This window comes from Anarrhichthys ocellatus, unplaced genomic scaffold, assembly GCF_004355925.1.
Source record: "Anarrhichthys ocellatus isolate YVR2014 unplaced genomic scaffold, GSC_Weel_1.0 scaffold1, whole genome shotgun sequence".
In the NCBI taxonomy this organism is placed as follows: Eukaryota; Metazoa; Chordata; class Actinopteri; order Perciformes; family Anarhichadidae; genus Anarrhichthys; species Anarrhichthys ocellatus.
The window spans coordinates 5,584,219-5,605,412 of record NW_022280031.1 but is presented as its reverse complement, the minus strand read 5'-3'; the positions used below and the strand labels follow the sequence as shown (position 1 = coordinate 5,605,412).

The following is a 21,194-nucleotide window of genomic DNA, read 5'->3' as shown; positions in this document are numbered from 1 at the left end:
AGTATTCAATGTGCTAAAACGCTTACTTGCAATACTATAATATAATAATATTACCACTATAATAATATAATATTCTAAAATATAGATATAGAGACATGTTGAAGCGCATATTTTTAGCATAGGTAAAAATGTATACGTCACATTTGTCGGCAGACAACATAATTTAAAAAAATACTCGCTCAGACACACATCATCCTAAATGGTTACATTTGCTAAAAACTATAGTGCCCAGTTGATTAAGGAAATTGTTGAGATTTTTTATTTTTTTTTTTATTTCTTATTTAATTGAATCAGTATATACGAGACCCAATAGGAACAAATTGGCTTGGGGTGGAGAGCCACAGTACAGATGGAAAGTATTGAGGGATGGACTAACACAGATGGGTTTGGTCTTTTCATTGGATTTGTTGACAATAAGAAAAATATAACTTATCACCAGACTTATTCTTTAAATATGTAAACATTTGAATAACTTTTGATTTATCAGCTCTAGTTAAACTGACGTTGATGTGGACCATTATGTAAGCACAGAAGCTCATACTTTTTTAACACGTGCCGTTTGTGAATGTCACGGCTTTGTACGTCATCAAGCTAAGTTATAATGGCAGCTTGTAGAGTTCTTCAGCAGTGTTTGTGGGGCGTGTTTGTAGAGCATGAAAGAGGGGATTCAACTTTAAGAAAGTTGTTTTGTTGAAAGATATTGGTCTGATTTGTATGTATGTTGTAAGAAAAGGTTTAGTAAGTGAGTAGCATGAGCTGTGCTTTATGGGTAAGCATCGTCTAAGTAGTTCCCAAACCTTTTGGGCTTTGAGCCCTGTTAACACAAAGCTATGTCTACTTATGACCCGTCATCACAGGCTGCACGAGTTGTGAGCAGTTCAGAATGGTTTTCCACTTTGAGACCATTCGATATGAATAATGTCAGCCAGGTCTGGAGTAGTAAAACTATACCGCATTAAACTACACAGAGAAGAATGTAACTCTGTGTAGCAGATTTTACCCACTGTACTAAGATACTGTGTAGTGGAAAGGCCAGCGTCACATCCTGTGTTGATACAAAATGTAAGCTTGAAGAAAAGCTAATATATTTGCCTTTATATATATTAGTAAAATAAAATTGACATAATATCCCGTATGTGTTGCTGTCTCGGATGCTTTTATGTATTACCCGTACATGATCTGCTGCTGGGGCTGTCACATTTTGTGAAAATGATTGACTGGGTACATATGATTTTACATATATGACAGATTTTGTGCAATGAGTGATTTAATGCAAAAAAGTCATGAATACATCCCGCTCCTCTCTATCTAAGTTGATGTGTGCAGGAAGAAGCAGCGCTAACATGAACCTATACTGTCATTTTCACACAGTATATACACACACACGCTTTTGCCAGCTTATTTAGTACACCTAGCTAAAATCAATGCAGTTTAAAACATTATATTACACAAATAGGTGTTCCTGCTATGCAGCCCTTATTGATATTAACGGGGTGGACAAAATAACAGAAACAACTGTCGGTACAATGCAATTCAGTTCAACAGCACCAGACACTATATCCTCCAACATGACCATACACTTATATCACAATCTCTCTAAAACAGTACCAACAAAAACTGATTATAACTTCCATGAAGGTACAATGTACTGTTGGACTGTTGTAATAGACGGCATTAGTTTTCGCAAGGTGTACCTAATAACTTGGTAATACCACAGGCTGTTGTTTCAGAGGAACTCCAAGTGCAAAGAGGATAAGGTGTCATTGCAGAAATATTTATTGAAATAAATATGCAATGGATACACTTTCAAATGATGTCACATAAATATTGAATTCAAAGGCCGTTCTTTTAAAAATTCATTAAAATGCTTCAGATTTAGTGTCTCTCCAATTCATTTACTCTCATTAAAAATGATGTAAATACATTATTTTAATAAAACTTTCTGTCTGTAGTGACAGATCATGGTCCAATTAACAATTGTCTCGCCTTATAATACTATATACTGTTTTAGCTTATGATTTATTTAATGCTATCGTGCTGAATCGAGGGTCAAGTTTTCACGTCTACTGCTATATCAATAGTACTCATTCATATAGAATATTGTGAACATGTAATATTTACAATCTCAAAAATGAGCGAATAAAAGCTTCGGTTATACTGTGAAAAGATATCTTGATATATATAAAACTTTAGGATTTAGACAAATATTTAGCAGATTTAAGAGTAAAACCAACCTCTACTATGCTTTCAAAGTCTAAACACCACAATGCAACTTGCTACTCTAGTTTGGTGAAAAATGAAGGTTGAGTCATGCTAGGTCGTTACAATCATCCAGACACAGATTTAAATGTTATTCTGTACAAGGAAATCATAGATAGATATTTAAACTTAGGACCGAAGTCAGTCAGTTTTCACATCCTTTATAAGAGCTATAGTTTAGCAAATTCATATCACTGCGTATGAAACAGTTTAACAGTTTGTTAGAGAAAATCTGTCATTTTAAATCTCACATGAATGTGTGAGATTGTTCGTTATTTTGATAATAAAACTAGTATGAAGTCTTAAGCGATATGAAAATCTCAGACGGACTTTGACAGTCTCATTAAGTGCTGAACAAGGAATGCACATAAAGATCCACAAAGATTTCTCTAAAATATATTAAAACAAAAGAAAAAGACACAAATATTCTCTTAAAGTCTTAAAAAGTACTCTATTATTATTAGTATTCTATTGGGTATGAGTGTAGGGTTTCAGGGCATGCACCACCTGGCACTCAAGATGGTTTGTCACCTTCTTTCTTCAGACGGCTTCAGAGAAAAGAAACAAGGAAACACATTTTAGTTTAACTGAGCAATGTGGAATGATTTGTCTCCATAGTGGAGCAAGTGACCACTGCACAAATACTAAAAGTATTTTATGTGATGCTTTTAATCACGGAAACACATTCTTTACTCTCTGGTCTATTCCTAAAGTAAATTGTTTCAGCCTGTGCACTAGATGAGACATTGAAAATCCTCACCTGTAATAATCTTCCTGACTCGGTAGAGGGCCTCCATGCAGGTGATGCCCATGCAGCCACTGCTGCTCCATAGCCATCCTCTGCAGCTCTGCAGACTGAGCATGCATGGCCTGGAGCTGGTGAGCAGCAGACATCTGAGGAATGTGGCCCTGCAGCTCTCTGGGATATGCAGCTGGAAAACACAGATACAGAAAGACCAAATTGGAGGAACTGGACTCAAAAAGATACTCAAGTTGTAGGCTGTGAGTTGAGATTACAAACCAAACATTGGGTGGCGCAGCATCTCATGATCATGAGGAAGATCACTGAGTAACGGGTTGTGGATTGGGCCGCCGGGGAAGGGGAACCGGGCCAGACGTGGTCCTGGTGCCAGGGCGTCCAGAGGATGAGGGCTTAAACCTGGATAAAGAAATAAAATCAAACGGTAAATGCAGGTCAACTTCTCACCACCAGATACATCAACTGACTAATTCACTTCTCAAAAGCCATCAAGCCAATCAGTCCAAACTCACCTTGACCGAGGGGATCCTGTTGGTGCAGGTGGAGGTGTGAGTGAACGTGAGAGTGCTGGTGATGGTGCGGCGTCACATTGAGCATCTGCAGCCTGGCAGCAGGGTCTGAAGCCACAGATGCCATCCTCTCTGCGTGGAGCCGCTCCGCAGTGAGTCGCTCTGCGTAACCCATCTCAGGGCGCAGCTGATGTCCTGCCAGCATTATCCTCTCCCGCTCCAGTTGGTTCAGCCCGGGATGGAAGGCTGCGAAGTGGTGGGGAGGCCCGGGTATGTGAGGCAGACCTATCGCCCCGTGTCGGGCAAAGTGCTCCATGGGGTTGGCCGAGGGGTGTAACGTTTCCATGTCTGGGGGCTTGACCTCGTAGCCGGGCTTCATCCTCTCTCGGAGCTCCCTCTCTCGCAGGTTCCTGAGCTCGCGCTCTCTGAGGCTGGGCTCAGCGCTGTACAGACCGGGCATGTGGTAGGCCAGCAAGGGGTCGCCAGGGCTCAGCGACACGTAGAAAGGGTGGTTGCGGTTGGAGGGCGACATGACATGGGGTCGGGCGTATTCACTCAGGGTGCGCAGAGCTGGTGTATCAGGGCCAATGTAGGGGGGCACCGCGGCGACAGTGGTGGGCGGCTGCTCAAAGGAGTGGCGTCCGTGGACCTGAACCGTCATCTGAACATCACTCATACGACTGTCGTGGGAGGAGCTGGAGGCTCTCTGGAAGCAAAGACAGCGTGTGAGACAACTCAAACATGATTATGACAGAGACGATGTTTAATAAAAGAATGAATGACTCACAGCATTTCTATCTGCCTCCCTTTCTCTCTCTCGGTCTTTCTCTCTTTCGCGTTCTTGTCGAGCACTGAGCTCCGCTTCTCTCCTGGACTTTTCAACAGCCTCCTCCCTTTTCTTGGCCAGCTTGGAGGCTGAAAGTGGAGTGAAGAACAGGTCTGTTCTGGCACAAGAGTTGTAACCGCGATCCAAATGTTTGATGAACCTGAAAGGAATAGAAGATGGCCATTCTTTTTAGTATGACTGATAAAAATAGCAACATGATTCATTCAAAGGTAGTTTTGGGTAATATTCCTGTCAGCTATAACGACATTTCAGGCTCCAAACTTGCTGGTGCAAACAGTTTCAAATCAGTCAACCACAATTAATGTAGTTATGCAATAACAAATATTGGACACTTATATTTGTCACAGTAACTCCCAATGTAATCTAGTGTTGCTCTTAATCTGCTGGATGTGTAAATAGGCAACTGTCTACTAACAACTTCCCCTTATCCACTTATTAAGTGATAATATGTCAGCTTGGTTTCGCTGCCCCCCCAAGTGGCCAAAAACTATTCAGTTATCGCAGATTGAAACTGAGGGATTTGTTTGAAACGTCCGGTTGTATGACCACTTGTGTTGCTTTCCATATTGTAAGTAAAATGTCACCATAACTGGTGGAATTTTTCTTTAAATTGTATTCTCAATAAAACAGAGGCATAATCTGCATTCAAACACTGTTCTATCTGCTTTCACAACAATACACAGGAACGTAAAAACCTTCTCCTAAGAAAGAATGTCTCCGGGCGTACCGTGCAGACTGGCTGGCATGGCTTGCCACGCTGACTATGGTGGGCTCTGGCGAGGGACTCCGAGGAGGAGACGGTGAGCTCTCAGCCTCTTCCATCTCATCCAGTGGCTCTTCTTTAATCTGAATTTGGCATCCTCCTGCCATGGGGCTCGCCGAGGGTCTCAGAGGAAGAGGCGGGAATGACGGCTGGAGGCTCGGGACAGGGCCAATAACGGAGGATGTTGCAGAGGTGAGAGGGTGTGAGGCTGCAGCAGGTGGATGAGAGGAAGCCATGCTTTTTCCAGGGTGGGTCTGCACCTGAGAGATCACTGGAAGTTGGGTCGGGAGTGACTGTATTGGCAAAGGCTGTGGCATGAGCTGAAGAGGGGGAGGGGGAGCACCGGGAGGATGCTGGTTGGGCAGAATATTGAGTGGCTTTAAAGCAGGAGGAGGGGGCAGATTAGAGGGCATCTGAGGGAAAGGTGTAGCAGACTGGTGTGGCATCTGTTTGTGTGAAGGTGGAATGGGAGTGGTGGGAGGAGGCTTGACTTGTGGGCCAGATGGAGGAGGCTGGGGGAGCTGAGACTCCCTAAAGAAGGGTGTGGGTCGCTGGGGGGCCTGAGGTGACGGGCCATGAGGCTGCGCAGAGTTGAGAACAGGTGGGAGCTGAAATGCTGTAGAAAGAGGAGAGTCCTGACCCAGTGCTGATGGAAGAGATGGTGGACCAGAAAGAGAGTGAGGAGCGGGCTGGGGTCGGCTGTTTGGGCCCGCTGTGGCAGCTGACTGACCAGCAGCTGGCTGACGGGGGTCTGGAGAAGGAGGAGGAGGGGGGCTCTGAGCAGGATCAGCTGGAGGGTTGCTTTGCATTGGCTGAGGAGTGATGGGATGGCCCTGAGAGGGGAGGACCGGTAGGATTGGCGCATCAGCCAACACTGCAGCAGGAGCAACAGGCTCTGGTGGGACGCCGTTCGGCTGGGCGGAGGAGTCAGAGTCGCTCTCGTTGCCCTGCTGAGGGCTGGGAATGCTGGGAGAGGAGCTGCGGTTGTCCTGATCGATGTCTTTGGTGTCACTGCTGCCGTCGTCCTGAGCACTGCGACTTTCTGAAGAGCTTTCCTCTTCCACCTCGGCCTCTCCATCTGACCGTGAGCTCCGGGGATCCTGGAGGAACAAACAAATAAATGATGTAAACAATTCAGCTGACCGCGATCATTTTGCATAATGTAAATGTTGCAAAAATAAGTTTTTACACAAATGGTGTTTGACATTAAGTGTTCCCTCTCACCCGTGTCTTCGGCCTTTTGGGTGCAACTTTCTCAGCCTCGTCAGGCTCCTGAGCAGGACTCTCCCGGACACGTTTTGTTGTCTTTGGTGACGTTACCTCCTCTTTTATCTTCTGTGGACAAAGCATGACATTTACAGTGTGGTGTTAATTACTGACACAGAAACCTCTGTAAGTGAACGACAAGCATCCACAGCTGCAGCATTATTACATGAATTCTCAAAGGGACACATTTTTCACATTACATATCATGTGCGTGTATTGTTTTAGTCACATGTAGGTTGGGACTAACTAAAGTCTCATCAACATAACGGCGGAATTCTTTGAAAGATTCCTCATCAGAAGATAGTATGCAAACAACCCTGCTGGTCTGGTGAGACAATGTCATACAAGTGCAAAATGTATATGAAATGTGTAGATTATGTTTACCTTGTTGGTCTTCTTGCTGGATTCATTCTTAATATCTGTGGAAGACGATCTCAAAGAATTAGAGGTGGTCACACTTGGGGAGGGCTGGCTACTGGACTGGTGATCCTCACTGGTGGGGGAACCTGTGAGCCTCCTGTGGCCACTTCTTAAAGATGACAGCTGCTGTAAAATAACATTCCCTAGTTAATGTTGTTAAAACACATGTAAGAATAACATGAATGCAGAGTTTCCAAAACAAGTTTTCTGGAGATTCACTTTTTAAAATTTCACAATAGGCCGGATCTATAAATCATGAGAAGAGCGAATTTGTGCGTAAATCAACGTTCCTGATCATTTCTACTGCCAATCCCCCACCACCTTATATCATCTTCAAAAAGTAAACCAGACATTTTTTTTTTTTTGTTTTTACAATTTTCACAATGCAAACATTCATGCGGCTCAAAGGTGTACTGCAGATATAAATGTTAAATAAAAGACTGCAATAAATTCTGCCAATTTACTTGGCGACCCTAATAAAATCCCCTGCGACCCACCCGTCGTTTGGACACCAGTGTTTGGGAATGACTGCCCTAATGTACTAGGTATGTTCCTAGCTAAAGAGTCACAGTAAAAACTTTTGACAGATTCAATAAGGCTGTGAAATCTGTTGTTCATCATAATGACATCTTGGGTGCAAAATTGCATTTGCACAGACGTTTTCTTGTGAATATTCATTACTGGAAGTAAAGTTAACAGTGTGACTGATCTGCTAGCCTCAGGCTTACAGGTGCTCTGCTCCTTCGTGTCCTCATGCCATGCTTGCTGTTCACCTCTTCTTCCTCTTTGACAGGTTTAAACAAGAATGGGGGGCCTGCGGATTTTGGAGCTGGCGGCAGACATCCCTGTTTATTTTCATGTGTGCGACAAGTAGTGCACAGCAATGGGTTGTCTCTTCGCCCCTGGTGCAAATCCTTCAAACCTGAATAGGAAAAAAAAAACACTTTAGGCACAAGTTTTCCAAACATTTTAAAACACTATCAGGTATTTTTTTTCAACATAGGAAAGAGTCTTTTACAGAAACCTGTAAAACATTAGTATTCCAAACAGTAAATCGCAAATAAAGACATGCACTCACTTGTTGTACCACAGTGGCTGCAGCTCTTGATTTCCTGTTCACTGTCTTCACTATCCAGATCATCCTCACTAGCAGAACTCGCATCCACTGCAAAGGAAAAGATCAGGTTCGATGAAGACGTCCAGCTCACACGACTGCCACACTTTGTATGAAATATGAACATCTGGAACAAAAAATGGGGAACACTTAGAGCTCACCTGAATAATTTCGCGATGGGGTGACCGGAACTGCAGCAGAGCGGGTCTTGGCTTTGCGAGAGGACGGCTGTCGGCGTTGCTGTCGATAAGCTCTCGTGCCTGCAGCCTCGGGAGTTTTCTTCCAGTGGTAATAGAAGGTGATCAGTTCCCCCTGATGAGAAGATACCACAACTTTTAGGAACAATCCAAGTTGTGTTTCAAATCAAAAATACAGCATTCATAAAATCACAGCAAATCACAGCACTGCATTGCAAAAACGGTGTTAAATTACAGTCTTTTTGCTGGGCAGAAACTCCTTCCGGATCCGAAAGAAATTCTTTCCATACTGTCTCAGACCTTTGATGAAGCGTTTCTGGAGGGAAACATGAGGGAGGGTAGTGGATCAGATTAAATGATATACAGTTGCCAGTCAAAAGGCTCCAGTATAGATCATGTGCATCTTGTGACGTATAGCAGCATTTGTTAAATAAGTACTAGACTGACCTGCCATTTAAAACTAAGGTAGCGGGTTAAAAAAAACACTATTTTAGTGCAGGCTTGTATCAAATTTTAGTGTACAAAGATGAGTAAACTGCATATTTCTGATGAGAGAACTATATTTTTACACTCACTCAATATGCTAAGCATAGTTAAAATGCATCAACAGTTTGCATCCTTTTTATCAGCCTGCAGAAACACTGTTCAGGACTAACAGTGACTGACCTTCAGTGCAGTACTACTAGCTAAAGGCGTCTCACCACATCATCCTCCGACCAGCACTTCTCGATAAGTTTCGGCAGAGGCTTCTTCACCAGACGCTGGAGAGCTTTGGCTGCATCATAATGACTAGCATGTAGCTGCAATTGAGAAAAAAACAAAAGAAGTTTGTAAATCTGCAATGAAATATTGGAGTTCCTTGACTTTACTGGATACTGATGAGTATAATTTAAGTTGTGCTCCGCACCGTGTTGAGTGCGTTGAGCGTGGTGTCATCACGGGAGGCTGCTAAACATCCATCCTCTGTGGATCCGCCATCACACATCCCCGCAAACGCTGCCATGCTCCTTAAAAAACAAAAAGAGGGCAAAATATATATTGAGGGTGCATTTCTAAGTACCCTGTCAAAGAGATAGTAAGTAACACTTGTTATTTTACCAGTACCAGTGTAGTGCAAACACTGACCTGGCAGCTCTGAGGTACATGAGTAGGTCACAGTCATTGACTCCAGGCATCCACATCAGCTCCTCAACCTCCATCTGAGTCTGTAAACCAGGAGCAGACCGCGGCTGCATCTCTGGAAGTTTGGCCTGCAGTGAAACCATCAAACACTTATTAGACCACCTGAAGAACGGCAACAGAACGTTCTGCAAAGATTCATGTTTAAAAAGGGGAGAATTACAGGGCTAAATCACACATATTCACAAGGATTTCAAGACTCCCTTTTGGGAAAAAAAGTCATTTTAAGAGTCAATAATGTGCCGTATTGCAATGTGTAATGAATTATAATTAAATGGATACAATATTTTATTATAATCAAATAGATATTGCTGCTGTTTCGTAAGAGTACCTGCTAGAATCTGTTTCAAACTGAACAGGCAGGTCTGACCTGTTTTATAATGAGCCTAATAGGACACTAAGACACTCAGCAGGCACACATACTTCTATAACATAGTCCTAGACATAAATCAGTTCACCTGATGACTCGGTCCCACTCTTATCTCGCCCTGTGTGCTGTTCAGGCTCCTGAAATGGTAAAAAAAAGAAAGCATCACACGCTGCATCATATGCATTAATAACTAGTTTGAACGCACAGTTTAGACTTTGGCAAAGTCTTTAGAGTCAAGGAAAAGTAAACTCAGTTTAGGTCACACGGTTTAATGTCAGTCTGCCATGTATGAAGCGTGAATTATCAGGTGATTAACGCTGCACGGTGCACACACACACATATGATCGATATGTGTACAAGTTGGCTGTCAGAGCAGCTTCACCTCCCACTGCACAGTGATTTCAGCAGAATAACATCCCGCCCCTCCATCACTGCTGAGCCAATCTCAGCTGTGACCTGCGCCGTTTCCTTTTATTACATGAATGAAACCCGACGCCAGCTACCGCTAAAGACTGTCAATCAATCATACATGAGCCGCTAATTCTCTCCGGTCACCATTACGAGAACAGTGTGTGCTACTTTAGGAGATCCTAACAGGTTGACAGAAGCTGGCTGACTCCGTCTCGTGGCTAACTGTTAAGCTAAAGTATGCGATCGATAATAAATATCAACGTTAGCGTCCCACAACATGTCGTTGACACACAAATACCGACAACGACCAGTGTCAATACACGTTAAGCCCAGAGGGACTACCAGATTTATTAAAAGGATGCACAACGTTAATCTGCTTTATTGACACTATTTGAAATAAAAGCTGCAGACCAGAGCTGTAAGCTAACACCAAAGCGCACAGATATCCATTATTAACAGGAGCTACTAGCTGCTATCAGACAGTAACGTTACGCTGGTATTTGGCTAGCTGGTTAGCCAGGCACGAACTTCGTGACCACTGACACTCCGACTGTTTGATACAAACGGCTCTTAAAGTCGCGCTACAAAGCACTTAGAGACGTATTAAATAAATAACTAAAACACGTTTAAGTTGATCAAGTTACCTCCGCGGACTGAACAGGTCGTCCATGTCGAGGGATGTTTGGATGTGGCTTGTTGACACTACGTAGCGCAGTGGGCGATACACACAAAAACTATGCGAATCCCCTATTACATGGCTATTCAAAATGGAGGCGGTGTAGTGGAGCGAGTCAGTCTATTTTTTTCCCAGTGCAATGACCTCAGCAGCCACAGCTAAGCCTTCAAAGTTGTCTGGGTGTACATAACTGAGCATGTGCCGCGGATCAGCAGCAGGAGCAGGAACCACGGAGCCTGCTCATCATCATCAGCTGCTGCACACACACACACACACGGGCCTCCATGAATCAAACAACATATCACACTGTGTGCTGCTGAGGTTAATACACATTATTATGTAAGATATGACATTGATCTACCACCGACAGAAACAGTGCTGTTAATGTGATACTGGTGTAGGAAAAACACTGACTAATAATATGTTATTTATCGTATTTACAGCCCGACTGTGTGTGTAGTATATGTGTATATAGTGTGTGTGTATATATATATACGAGTGGTTATATATATACACACATATACATACATATATATATATACACACATATACATACATATATACACACATAAATATATATATACACATAAATATGTATATCTATTTCCTACTACTCTGCAAAATATGTTTGTCCTGCAGAAACGTTTTAAGATTGCAACCCGATCACACACCTCATCTGCTCCTCTATTTCAGAAACTGCAGATTCTTACTATTTATGACATCAATATTTCTCAAACTTGTGTTTTTATTTATAAGATGCTTTCAGGTGAAGGGAATATTCCTGATCATTTCAAGACCTACTATAAATTCAATTCACAGGTTCACTCTTACTCAACTCGGCAATATCTTCATCCTCCTAAATTACTTAGCAGCGGAGGTCAATTTTCAGTAAGATTTAGGGGAACCAAATTATGGGATGACTTTTCCCACCTATTACAAAAAATGTTCCTCTATAAAATGTTTCAAAAGGTTTTGTAATTGCTTTTTTATGCATTATTGTTCATGTCTTTCTCATTTTAGCCGTTATATTACATTTATAGTTGTTTCACTCATCGGGACTTGTAGCATTACTATTGCTTAGGAGTTACTGCAGGTGTATAAACCGACATCCCTGAACAAACACAAGCCGACGCTTACTCTAACACACACACACACGCTCGCACACACACTCTACAGAATTACATTTAAATGTTTTTCTTTTGTTTGTAATGTATTATTTCGTATCTTGTAAAACATCTTGTCAATAATATTTTACATAGTCATATCTTATGCATGTTTATTTTATGTTCTCTGTAGGTACAGGCTTCAAATAAGCCCAGTTGGCTTTTTGCCTCTTCCTGCACACTGATATTAATTTATCTCCATTATGTTTGTTTATATTTTTTCATTGTTTGAATTGTGCAAAATAAATAAACTAATCTATATATACATATATACACATACACATATATACATACACATGTATATACATATACACATATATATATACATATATACACATATACACATATATATACATATACATATAATATCTTATGAATCTCCTTGCAAAGGTGCAGAGGACTTTAAAATGATGAGTGTGTGTGAATGAGACGAGTAAGATAGAAAAGAGCATCAGGTGCTGGAGTTGAGTGAAAATGCAACAAAATAATTCCCCAAGATAAACAAGTTTATCATTGATTTACCACAAGGTTTTAAGACTTAAGAAGTATTTAGTATTAGTATGCTGTTAACACAGGAACAAACTTATGAATAACACTGCATTGACTTTGTTACTGTAATAATGTCTGTTGAGACATTTGCAGATTGGGATAGTTTCCATCTTTTGGGTTTATTTAGGGCTCCGCAGGTCCCTCTCTATATCTTAATAATCAGATTGAATTGTCCCTTTGCTTAATTTTATTATACATCTATTTAAACTGGCGAAATAATCAAAAGATGTGGGACGTCAATCTCCTTTCAGGAAAGCACCTACCACCACAGCAAAATAAAATGAAACATGGGAGAAATAATCACAATCAATTCTGTCACTAAGAAAACTTTATTAACTGTCTCCAAGTGCAGCGTTTGTGATTACCGTTTGTGAGGTCTATTATTGTACTCTACATGAAAAAACATGGCAGAATACAGTGAAGACTTGATAGTCAAGTGTTACAATTTCAGTGACTACAGTAAGTTCTCTCTATAAATTACACCATCACAAGTAGCTCTACATTATCCATTATTGCTTTGATATGTTATCCAATGCATCGTTATGGATTTGCATGCATGAATCCATTTCTATGTGAAGTAAATGCTTCATCATCATTTACTCCGTCAATGGTTTTCTGAAGTTTTTTCCAGCAAAAACAGCCTTGTCTCCCAGCTCCTCTTCGATTCTACAGGAAAGAAAAGTTAAGTTAATTTCCTCTTTATAATGTATGCATTTATCTTTTACAACAAGTAGGTCTTTCCCCCTGTATGTAATTACATTACAAGTTTAACTCAACATCTCCATCAAAGATTTGAGCAAAGTACAGACACAAAGCTGTTTAACGGATCAGAAACGATACAATACACAAACCAAAACTACTAAAACAGTATCATTTATGTAGTTTTCCATTTATACAGCACAAGTAAGTAGTTGTAGTTAAGCAGAAAGGCATTGGGGGTATTTGAAAAATGAAAGAACACAACACGCAAGATCACATTTTATACTTTTAAAAATTGCACAAATGGATAAAAAAAAATAAAAAATCCTTATTGTGTATAAGAACGAGCCTTACCTCAGAATCTGATTGTATTTGGCCAAACGCTCAGAACGACAGGGTGCCCCAGTCTTGATCTGAAAGGGACAAAATGTGTACAATGATTTCAACCAAAGGGATTTAATGTCTTCATTAAACTTTGTCCAAGTCATTATAAATCCCGTCGCACAGATTTGATATTGGATTTTGCTTATTCTGACTTTTATCAAAGTAGTTTATAGAGTGGCAACAATTTCCCAATGTGAACATGAACAGAGATTAATCAATATTTTTGTCATAGAAGTCCAATTTATAATTTTTTCAAAAATAAACAGTTTTATTATCTGATTTTACCTGTCCAGTGCACAAGCCGACCACCAAATCAGCGATGAAGGTGTCTTCAGTTTCACCAGAGCGATGGCTGACCATCACACCCCAGCCACTCTCCTGAGCCATCTTACAGCTGTGAGGAAGACAAATGGGAGACCATCAACTTCTAGACATTGCAGGTCATTGTATGTATCAAGTCTAAATTTAAAATGAACCTGGGTGTATTGACTTACGCTCGCATGGACTCAGTAACTGTGCCAATCTGATTTACTTTAAGCAGCAGGCAGTTGCAGGCCTTCTCCTCCACAGCCTTGCTGATGCGATTAGGATTGGTCACTGTGAGATCGTCTCCAACAACCTGGAGGTCCGTGCTTCCTGTGAAGTTGGTCCAGGCCGCCCAGTCGTCCTGGTCAAAGGGATCCTCGATGGAAACCACTGTAAGTGTAAATATGCAGACATTCCTCATTGGATAGTGAAACAGATGATCAATATGGCTTCGAGTGAAATATTTCTGATTACGTTCAACTGATGTTTCAAAAGATCCTTCAAACAGATTAACCAATTACAGTTTGTAATCAAACATCAAATTATATTCTTGTTCCAACATGGCAGGAAACATGAACGATGAGACAATCGGACAATTCAACAGGGTCATAAGGAAGTCAACAGTTTAACCAGATTATCTGGAGTAAACCATTTTATTTCGAGGTAAAACTGAAAGTGAGCACACCCAAAAATGTCTGTGAAGTCCCCCAGTACACAGGAAAACTGTGCTAGGCCAAATACTGTATCTCAAAGTTGAATCAAGAAATTGATCTATGAACTGTGATGGATGTTCACAATTTCAGCTTTCCAAACCTCAGGGTTAAAACCCGTGTGATCGTCTGAACGCTCATGTTCCCGCGGAGCTCCCTGCAGGTAACCTGGTTGGACAATGTTATTACCACCGATAGGAATCACGGTCAAAATTATGAAAATAAGACCCAAGCAAAACCAAAATATCCTTTCATTCTAAAAGGATCATGGAGAAATTGGAACATCACAGTGTATTTACACTAGATTATAATCTCTTTACTAGGTACAAACATGCTATAAAAGGGTAATTTATTAATGTACATATGTACATCTGTAAATATTTAGCTAGCGCTGGGCAATATATCAATGCTATATCGATATTGTGATACGAGACTAGATATCGTAGGTGTTGGATTTGGTAATATCATAATATGACAAAAGTGTTGTATTTTCCTGGTTTAAAAGGCTGCATTACAGCGAGTACAATCTTCTGAACTTACCAGACTGTTCTATTATTATAGATCACATACTGATGATTATTTATCATAATCTCGTTGTGTAAATATTTTGTAAAGCACCAATGATCAATCTTACAATATCATTGCAATATTGAAAGCTGTATTTGGTCAAAAATATCAAGATACTGGATCACAATCACATCATTGGAGCACTGAATATTGTTGTACAAACAGAGAAGATTGTTGTGACAAAGATTGAATTCAAGCCCCTGTTGAAATTCACAGGTGCTTGCCTTGATGAGTCAAAGCACAAATCTGTCTAATCTACATTTTAGCAAGTGCTTTGATTAGGTTTTACTGGCTTCAAAAATAAGATGACTTTCAGCCTTTGCTTTCCTTAAATTAAAAAAAAAAAAAAAAAAAGTTATATCCGTTAGACTTGAGCTTTCTCAATGATCAATGCTTTCTATCATCTATTTGAAGATCCAAAAAGCAGAGATGATCTATGAAAATTGCTGTTTTTTTTTAAAGCATTCCAAGGATGAAACAAATGTTTGGTGTAGTAAATCAGTGTATAATAGTACACAATCAATTTGTTTGGCCCTCTAAGAGGGTGAGCAGATTAAAGATAAGAAAGGTACCCCAGATAGTTACAGAACAGCCAGATCCCTCCCCTTGTGAGATTATGTTGGAGCTGACATTACTATTATACTGTGTCCTGCTCTCCGCCTGCTACATGGAGTGTAAAATGAGAAAATGTCTGAAGGTTACCTGGATAATCCTTCACAAAGCTCTTGTAGAGATCAGCCAGCTCGTCGGGAGTGATGTAACGGCTCGGGTCGTCGGGAGACTTGAAGTCCAGGTCGTATTTTCCATCCCTGTAGAATTCAGAGGCTGCCACATCCATGCCGATCACAACCTCGTCTGTGTATCCTGCTTTGGCGATGGCCTCCTTTACTAACTCCAGCGCTGCAGAGTTAAACAACCGAGTATTGAGTATGATTTACGCTTGCATGGAGCACCACCGAAAACAATGAATGATGATGATTTCCACACTGACTCCAACACTGAAATGCAATCCAACAGTCCTGAAACAAATTCTACCTATGAAACATACATTTTATCTGTTGACTCTGTGTCAGAACAATGTTGTTTTAACATTATTCAATATTTATCTTGTATGTGTTTTGCAGTATTTTCTAAGGTCTAATATCTTTGCTCCACCATGTATGTAAATGAAGAGGACCAAATATTAGAAATGCCTTTCAAGAGAACACACTCCAATTACAACACCACCACCAACTGCATTCTCAAAGTGCACCATAGAAAGTCTTAATAAAAGAAATTGTCAGATGGCACAACTTGTACTTGCTGAATAGTAAAATCAGGAGACTTGAAGACTTGAAGACAGGGGGGTCACACATTATAACTTCTTTCACAGGGAGGAATCCCTGATGAGTATCTCGGTAAATGGTGTATTACCATGCACGAGACAGGTTTTTGTTTGAGTTCAAGCAACTTGTAGAACTTTCCTGGTAGTCATGCTCGTTGATGTTGGCACACCGGTTCACAAAATAGCCTGTTTCCACATTTTCTCCACTATTTATAGCCGGTTTCCTCTAAGTGCAACAATAGCTTTGGTCTGTGCAACACATAAAGTAAAGGTTTCTCTTACAGCTGCACAGTAAGTAGAACCGTGTGCATAATTTATGCACCATTTACAGTGGTTTTTATGTGATAAAAGTAGTCCGACTTCACACTGAGCAAGTTTTTTTTTTCCGAAAGGAACCTGAAAGCTGCGCTAATTTTGCAGTTGTAAGAGACTTTGATTTATCAGCATTCCTCTTGCATACCTTCCTGGTTCTCCAGGATGTTTGGAGCAAAGCCACCTTCATCCCCGACATTGGTGGCATCCTGGCCGTATTTCTTCTTGATGACGTTTTTGAGATTGTGGTAGACCTCGGCTCCAATGCGCATGGCTTCTTTGAAGGTGCTCGCGCCAATGGGCAGGATCATGAACTCCTGCATGGCGAGCTTGTTGCCTGCATGGGAGCCACCGTTGATCACATTGAAGGCCTGGTGGGGGGGGGGGGGGAAAGACAAGAGCTGTGACTTCACAATGAACTGGAAGGGGAACTGAATAATGCGGAAATAAAAAAAAAACGGTTATTGACGCATGCAATTTGGCACACAGAACCTCACCGGCACAGGCAAGATGACCTCCGAGTTTCCTGCTAGGTCAGCAATATGACGATACAGGGGGACACCTTTCTCTGCTGCACCAGCTTTGCAAACAGCCAGGGAAACACCCAGGATGGCATTCGCTCCAAATTTGGCTGTTTGAGAATAGAAAAACATCAACAATTATTAATCCTTATTTTAATCTATTTTTATCTATTTTGAGTGTTTATTTGAACTCAATTCATCAGAGCAGGTGTTTTATTTGTTAATGCAACCACCAAATGCAGGTCAGTTTTAAGCAGTGGTGGATCAAATCTGCAAAAACACACTTCGTAAAGTTAGGGTATGATTGGATAGATACACATTTGAAAGTTGCTTGCAACCGCTATATGAAAGCAAATTTATTGGCTGTTGAATCTTACCTGTTTTGACAACAATTTCTAATCAATAACCATATATTAAAAGATGCACACAAACATACACACCCACTCGGTACTGTTTCAACCTCGTGTATCAATATCGTCTGGAGGAATAGCTGTTGGCAATCGGAGTGGAGAATAAATTAGCAGTAAGGCTGTCAAGTGGAACTGTGTAGGTTTCAGTTTGTCCATGAATAAACACTGCAGCTCCACAAGAAGGTTAACTTCCTGTGTCTTGCTTCAAAAACATTATAAAAGGTTAATATTGTTTTCTGTTTCTTTGTTGACCCAGGCTTAATATTCTCTGTATGAAGTAAAATTTATACTGTATTTTTGTATGGAGACAGGCGCGTTCATGTATGCACATGCATGTGTATAGTACCCTCCGACCCCAAAAAAGAAAAAAAGTTTAGTTTGTGTTGTTTTTTTTTTAAACTTAAAGTCACGATGTAATTTGTATACTGGAATTTACCATGCATGTAATGTTTTTGTGTAAATAGATCAAACATTGAATTCCAGCATTTGATACATTAAATTATGTGAATTTTACTCCTTCATTTAGTGCATTGATTTCAAAAGTGGCAGATAACATTTTTGAGTGGCAAAAAAAAGCTTTCCTGTCACAGCTGGACGTAGTGAAAAAAAATGTATTTTAGACCCTGAACAGAAATCTGCCGTAATCCAGATAGTTATGAAGACTGCATTGCAATGTGTATGGTTGCTTTAGATTAAACACACCAGTGTGATTATTGTCACTTACATTTGTTCTCTGTGCCGTCCAAATCAATCATCATCTGATCAATTCTCTCCTGCTCAACCACAGATACATCCTGAGGAGACAAAATCAACACAACAATGAAAACTTAGTTTGTACAAGATTTGGGAAACAAAACACAGACAGAGAGGGAGAATTATCTTCTTACTTGGCCAACAAGCGCAGGTGCAATAGTTGAATTGATGTGTTCTACAGCCTGTGAGACTCCTGCAGCAGAAATATTAGTGTGATCATTCTTTCACAGAATTATGGGCAATTATTGTAAAGCCAATAACACAAACATAGGTTTAGAAGCACATGCAAGTTTTATTTCACATTTACAGAGACACATGCAACAGTGTTTCTTTTAGAATTTGTTTTAGATAAACAAACTTCTGCATTGAGAGCATGCTTTATTGACAAATCACCACGCACATCAGATCTGGTTGATTGCCAAAAGCATTCAATGATGAGTTGTCATGTTGTTGTGTAAATGACCATGTCATTCATTTTTCTCTTCCGTCAAATGGACAAATTTGAATTTATAATTGAGAGGGACAGGCAATGGAAACTCACTAACCCTTTCACATCTGGCAAAGAGAGACAACACAGAAAGACAGAGAAAATGACAAATGTATAAAATAGTTTTTTTCCTTGAAATTTAATTTGCTTTGAACTGCAAAGGCAATAAGGGTCGTTTATATTTGGTGGTAAATATCAAAACCACACCTGTCATTTAACAACTTTTATCTTATTAAGAATAAAACACTAAAATGGCAGACACACCTTTTCCAAGGTAGCGAGACTTGTCATTGTCCCTGAGCTCCAGGGCTTCGTAGATCCCAGTAGACGCTCCGCTGGGTACAGCTGCCCTAAACAAGCCTGTGAAATGTACATGGGAGCAGAGAGAGGACACACAAGTGGTGACATGACTGTCACTAAATATGATGTAAGAAATATTATTATAGAGGCACATGGGCAATACCTTTATACATTGTATAATAAGTCATGTTGTTGCCTACCTCTGTTAGTGTGAAGGTCCACCTCTACGGTGGGGTTTCCACGAGAATCAAAGATCTCTCGGGCGTGGATCTTGACAATTGACATGGTGTAGGAACTTGAGATGAGACAAAAAAGATGAACTTGTTACGGTCTGATCTCTGACGATCCTCTGACAAAAAAAGAATAACGCAAGTTAAAACTCAACGCTGTCTAGAGGTCTATTGTTCTGTCACTACTGGCACACCTCTTTTACTCTCTTTCATCCTTGTGGCTTACTCACAAAAATACCCTGACCTAGCTGCAAGCTTAGGAGTGCTAACAGGCATGCTATCTTCCTAATTGAATTAGACCTTCTCATCTGATTAATCACATGGCAGTGAGGATGTAGAAATTGCTGCATCGGTCTCGGTTAAGCTGGCAGCTACAACTAACCTGTGTTGCTGCAGTAAAATGTAAATTTAATATCTAGCATGGAGTCATAATGATATTTTGATTACAATAAAATGTATACCATAAAACTGCTGATGCAGACAAGACAGGGCTAATCTAACTCGGGAGCAAATAGATTAACTTAATTCACTTCAGATCAAAGACAAGTTAATCAAACCATTAACTGTTCAGATAAACTCAGTGGCGACTGAATTTGATAGGAACACATTTCCCTTTCATTCTTTTAAAAATAGACTGATAAATAGAGCTGAAACGATTAGATGATTTAAAAATGAACTATAGCTATGTTGATAATCTATTATTTATTCATAATCTATTAATTGTTTGTCATTGTATGAAATGAAAATGACACTTTTAATAGTTCCAGCGTCCCATACGTGAAGACTTCCTGCTTTTCCTTCTCTTATATGATATTAAATTAAAAATACATGTATGTAGGTTTTTAACTGACAAAACAAGACATTTGAATTTGTGTACTAAAACTCTAATATACTTTTTCACTAGCTTTAATCGAGAGAATAATCAACAGATCAATTAATAATGAATATTTGCTCATTCAGCGCTACCTTAGAGTAGGCCTATCAACAGTTACACTTTATGTCAAGATAGACGTACAGCCGTGAACACTGTCAACATTTTGCAAGTAAGTCTCAAGTCTTTGCTATGAAATCTGAATTTCTGAAAAGTTAAAGTAGGATCACAACTGTAGATATTATATAAACCTAAAATAAGCCTGTTGACACACTACGCCCTTAAAGAGAACCAAACTAATTAAATATGATAGCAAGGGTGCAGAAAACGCAAATAGGTGACTTTACCTTGTTTTCAACTGTAGACAAACTGGTACAACTCGGTTGAAAAGTCGAAGACGGCGTTCAAAGCGGTGTACAAGTGTACAAGCAATTTACATGTGAAGTCAAAGAAGAAGAATTTCTTCTTCTCAATTTATATATTTGTCACGCTTGACGCTGTTCCGGTGTGTTGCTGCCCCCTGTAGTTTATAATGTGAACTGCATCAGATGAACAAAACGTCCCACGGTGAAATGTAGACTGAGTGGATGTATTTTTTAGGTTGGATAGAGCGCTGAGATTATGGGATAACACAACAAAATACATCTACACTCAATCCAAAATATAGGAGTTATGTTAAGAAATAGGGGGACTACTTATAAAGACTAAAATAGAACAAAAACAGGGCGAGTGGAGGCTAATGTAATGAAGTTAAAAAAAAAAATACTGGACTAATTACACGACAGTAAAAAAGGACATTAATATTATTGTAATCGTATTGTGTGTTGGATGCCACGT

General features: G+C 40.2%; 2 protein-coding genes across 4 annotated transcripts; both read right to left on the bottom strand.

Annotated features, from left to right (window-relative positions):
• Positions 1–1,532: 1,532 nt before the first annotated feature.
• Positions 1,533–11,020, bottom strand: rereb (arginine-glutamic acid dipeptide (RE) repeats b). Of its 3 annotated transcripts, none has more exons than XM_031851174.1 (17): positions 10,740–11,020; positions 9,773–9,821; positions 9,261–9,385; positions 9,043–9,142; positions 8,837–8,935; positions 8,371–8,451; positions 8,100–8,250; positions 7,903–7,989; positions 7,553–7,746; positions 6,789–6,947; positions 6,363–6,473; positions 5,103–6,238; positions 4,316–4,514; positions 3,532–4,234; positions 3,281–3,418; positions 3,020–3,191; positions 1,533–2,807 (listed from the first exon to the last, which is right to left on the bottom strand). In XM_031851174.1, the coding sequence occupies exons 1-17, from the start codon at positions 10,763–10,765 to the stop codon at positions 2,774–2,776; spliced, it is 3,564 nt and encodes a 1,187-aa protein (XP_031707034.1). In that variant the 5' UTR covers positions 10,766–11,020; the 3' UTR covers positions 1,533–2,773. The 3 variants fall into 3 exon arrangements, with proteins under 3 accessions (XP_031707034.1, XP_031707025.1, XP_031707044.1); XM_031851165.1 differs by having other exon boundaries at positions 6,789–6,950; positions 10,740–11,019; XM_031851184.1 differs by having other exon boundaries at positions 6,789–6,950; positions 7,598–7,746; positions 10,740–11,019.
• A 1,776-nt stretch (positions 11,021–12,796) lies between these two features.
• Positions 12,797–20,836, bottom strand: eno1b (enolase 1b, (alpha)). The gene is made up of 12 exons (XM_031853253.1): positions 20,705–20,836; positions 19,457–19,551; positions 19,221–19,316; positions 18,604–18,662; positions 18,441–18,510; positions 17,283–17,416; positions 16,934–17,156; positions 15,852–16,049; positions 14,061–14,262; positions 13,852–13,960; positions 13,537–13,595; positions 12,797–13,149 (listed from the first exon to the last, which is right to left on the bottom strand). The coding sequence occupies exons 2-12, from the start codon at positions 19,539–19,541 to the stop codon at positions 13,080–13,082; spliced, it is 1,305 nt and encodes a 434-aa protein (XP_031709113.1). The 5' UTR covers positions 19,542–19,551; positions 20,705–20,836; the 3' UTR covers positions 12,797–13,079.
• Positions 20,837–21,194: the final 358 nt, after the last annotated feature.

What these genes read in the sequence shown, in the direction of transcription:
- rereb (XM_031851165.1), bottom strand. Translation starts at nt 10,765, where the DNA reads ATGGACGACCTGTTCAGTCCGCGGAG. An exon ending in GCTGCGCCACCCAATGTTTG is followed by an intron (nt 3,192 to 3,280) that starts GTTTGTAATCTC and finishes TGTGTTTTCCAG; the next exon opens with CTGCATATCCCAGAGAGCTG. An exon ending in AGTCAGGAAGATTATTACAG is followed by an intron (nt 2,808 to 3,019) that starts GTGAGGATTTTC and finishes TTTTCTCTGAAG; the next exon opens with CCGTCTGAAGAAAGAAGGTG.
- eno1b (XM_031853253.1), bottom strand. Translation starts at nt 19,541, where the DNA reads ATGTCAATTGTCAAGATCCACGCCCGAGAGATCTTTGATTCTCGTGGA. An exon ending in GTCTCGCTACCTTGGAAAAG is followed by an intron (nt 18,663 to 19,220) that starts GTGTGTCTGCCA and finishes TTTCTGCTGCAG; the next exon opens with GAGTCTCACAGGCTGTAGAA. An exon ending in CACCTGCGCTTGTTGGCCAA is followed by an intron (nt 18,511 to 18,603) that starts GTAAGAAGATAA and finishes TTGTCTCCTCAG; the next exon opens with GATGTATCTGTGGTTGAGCA.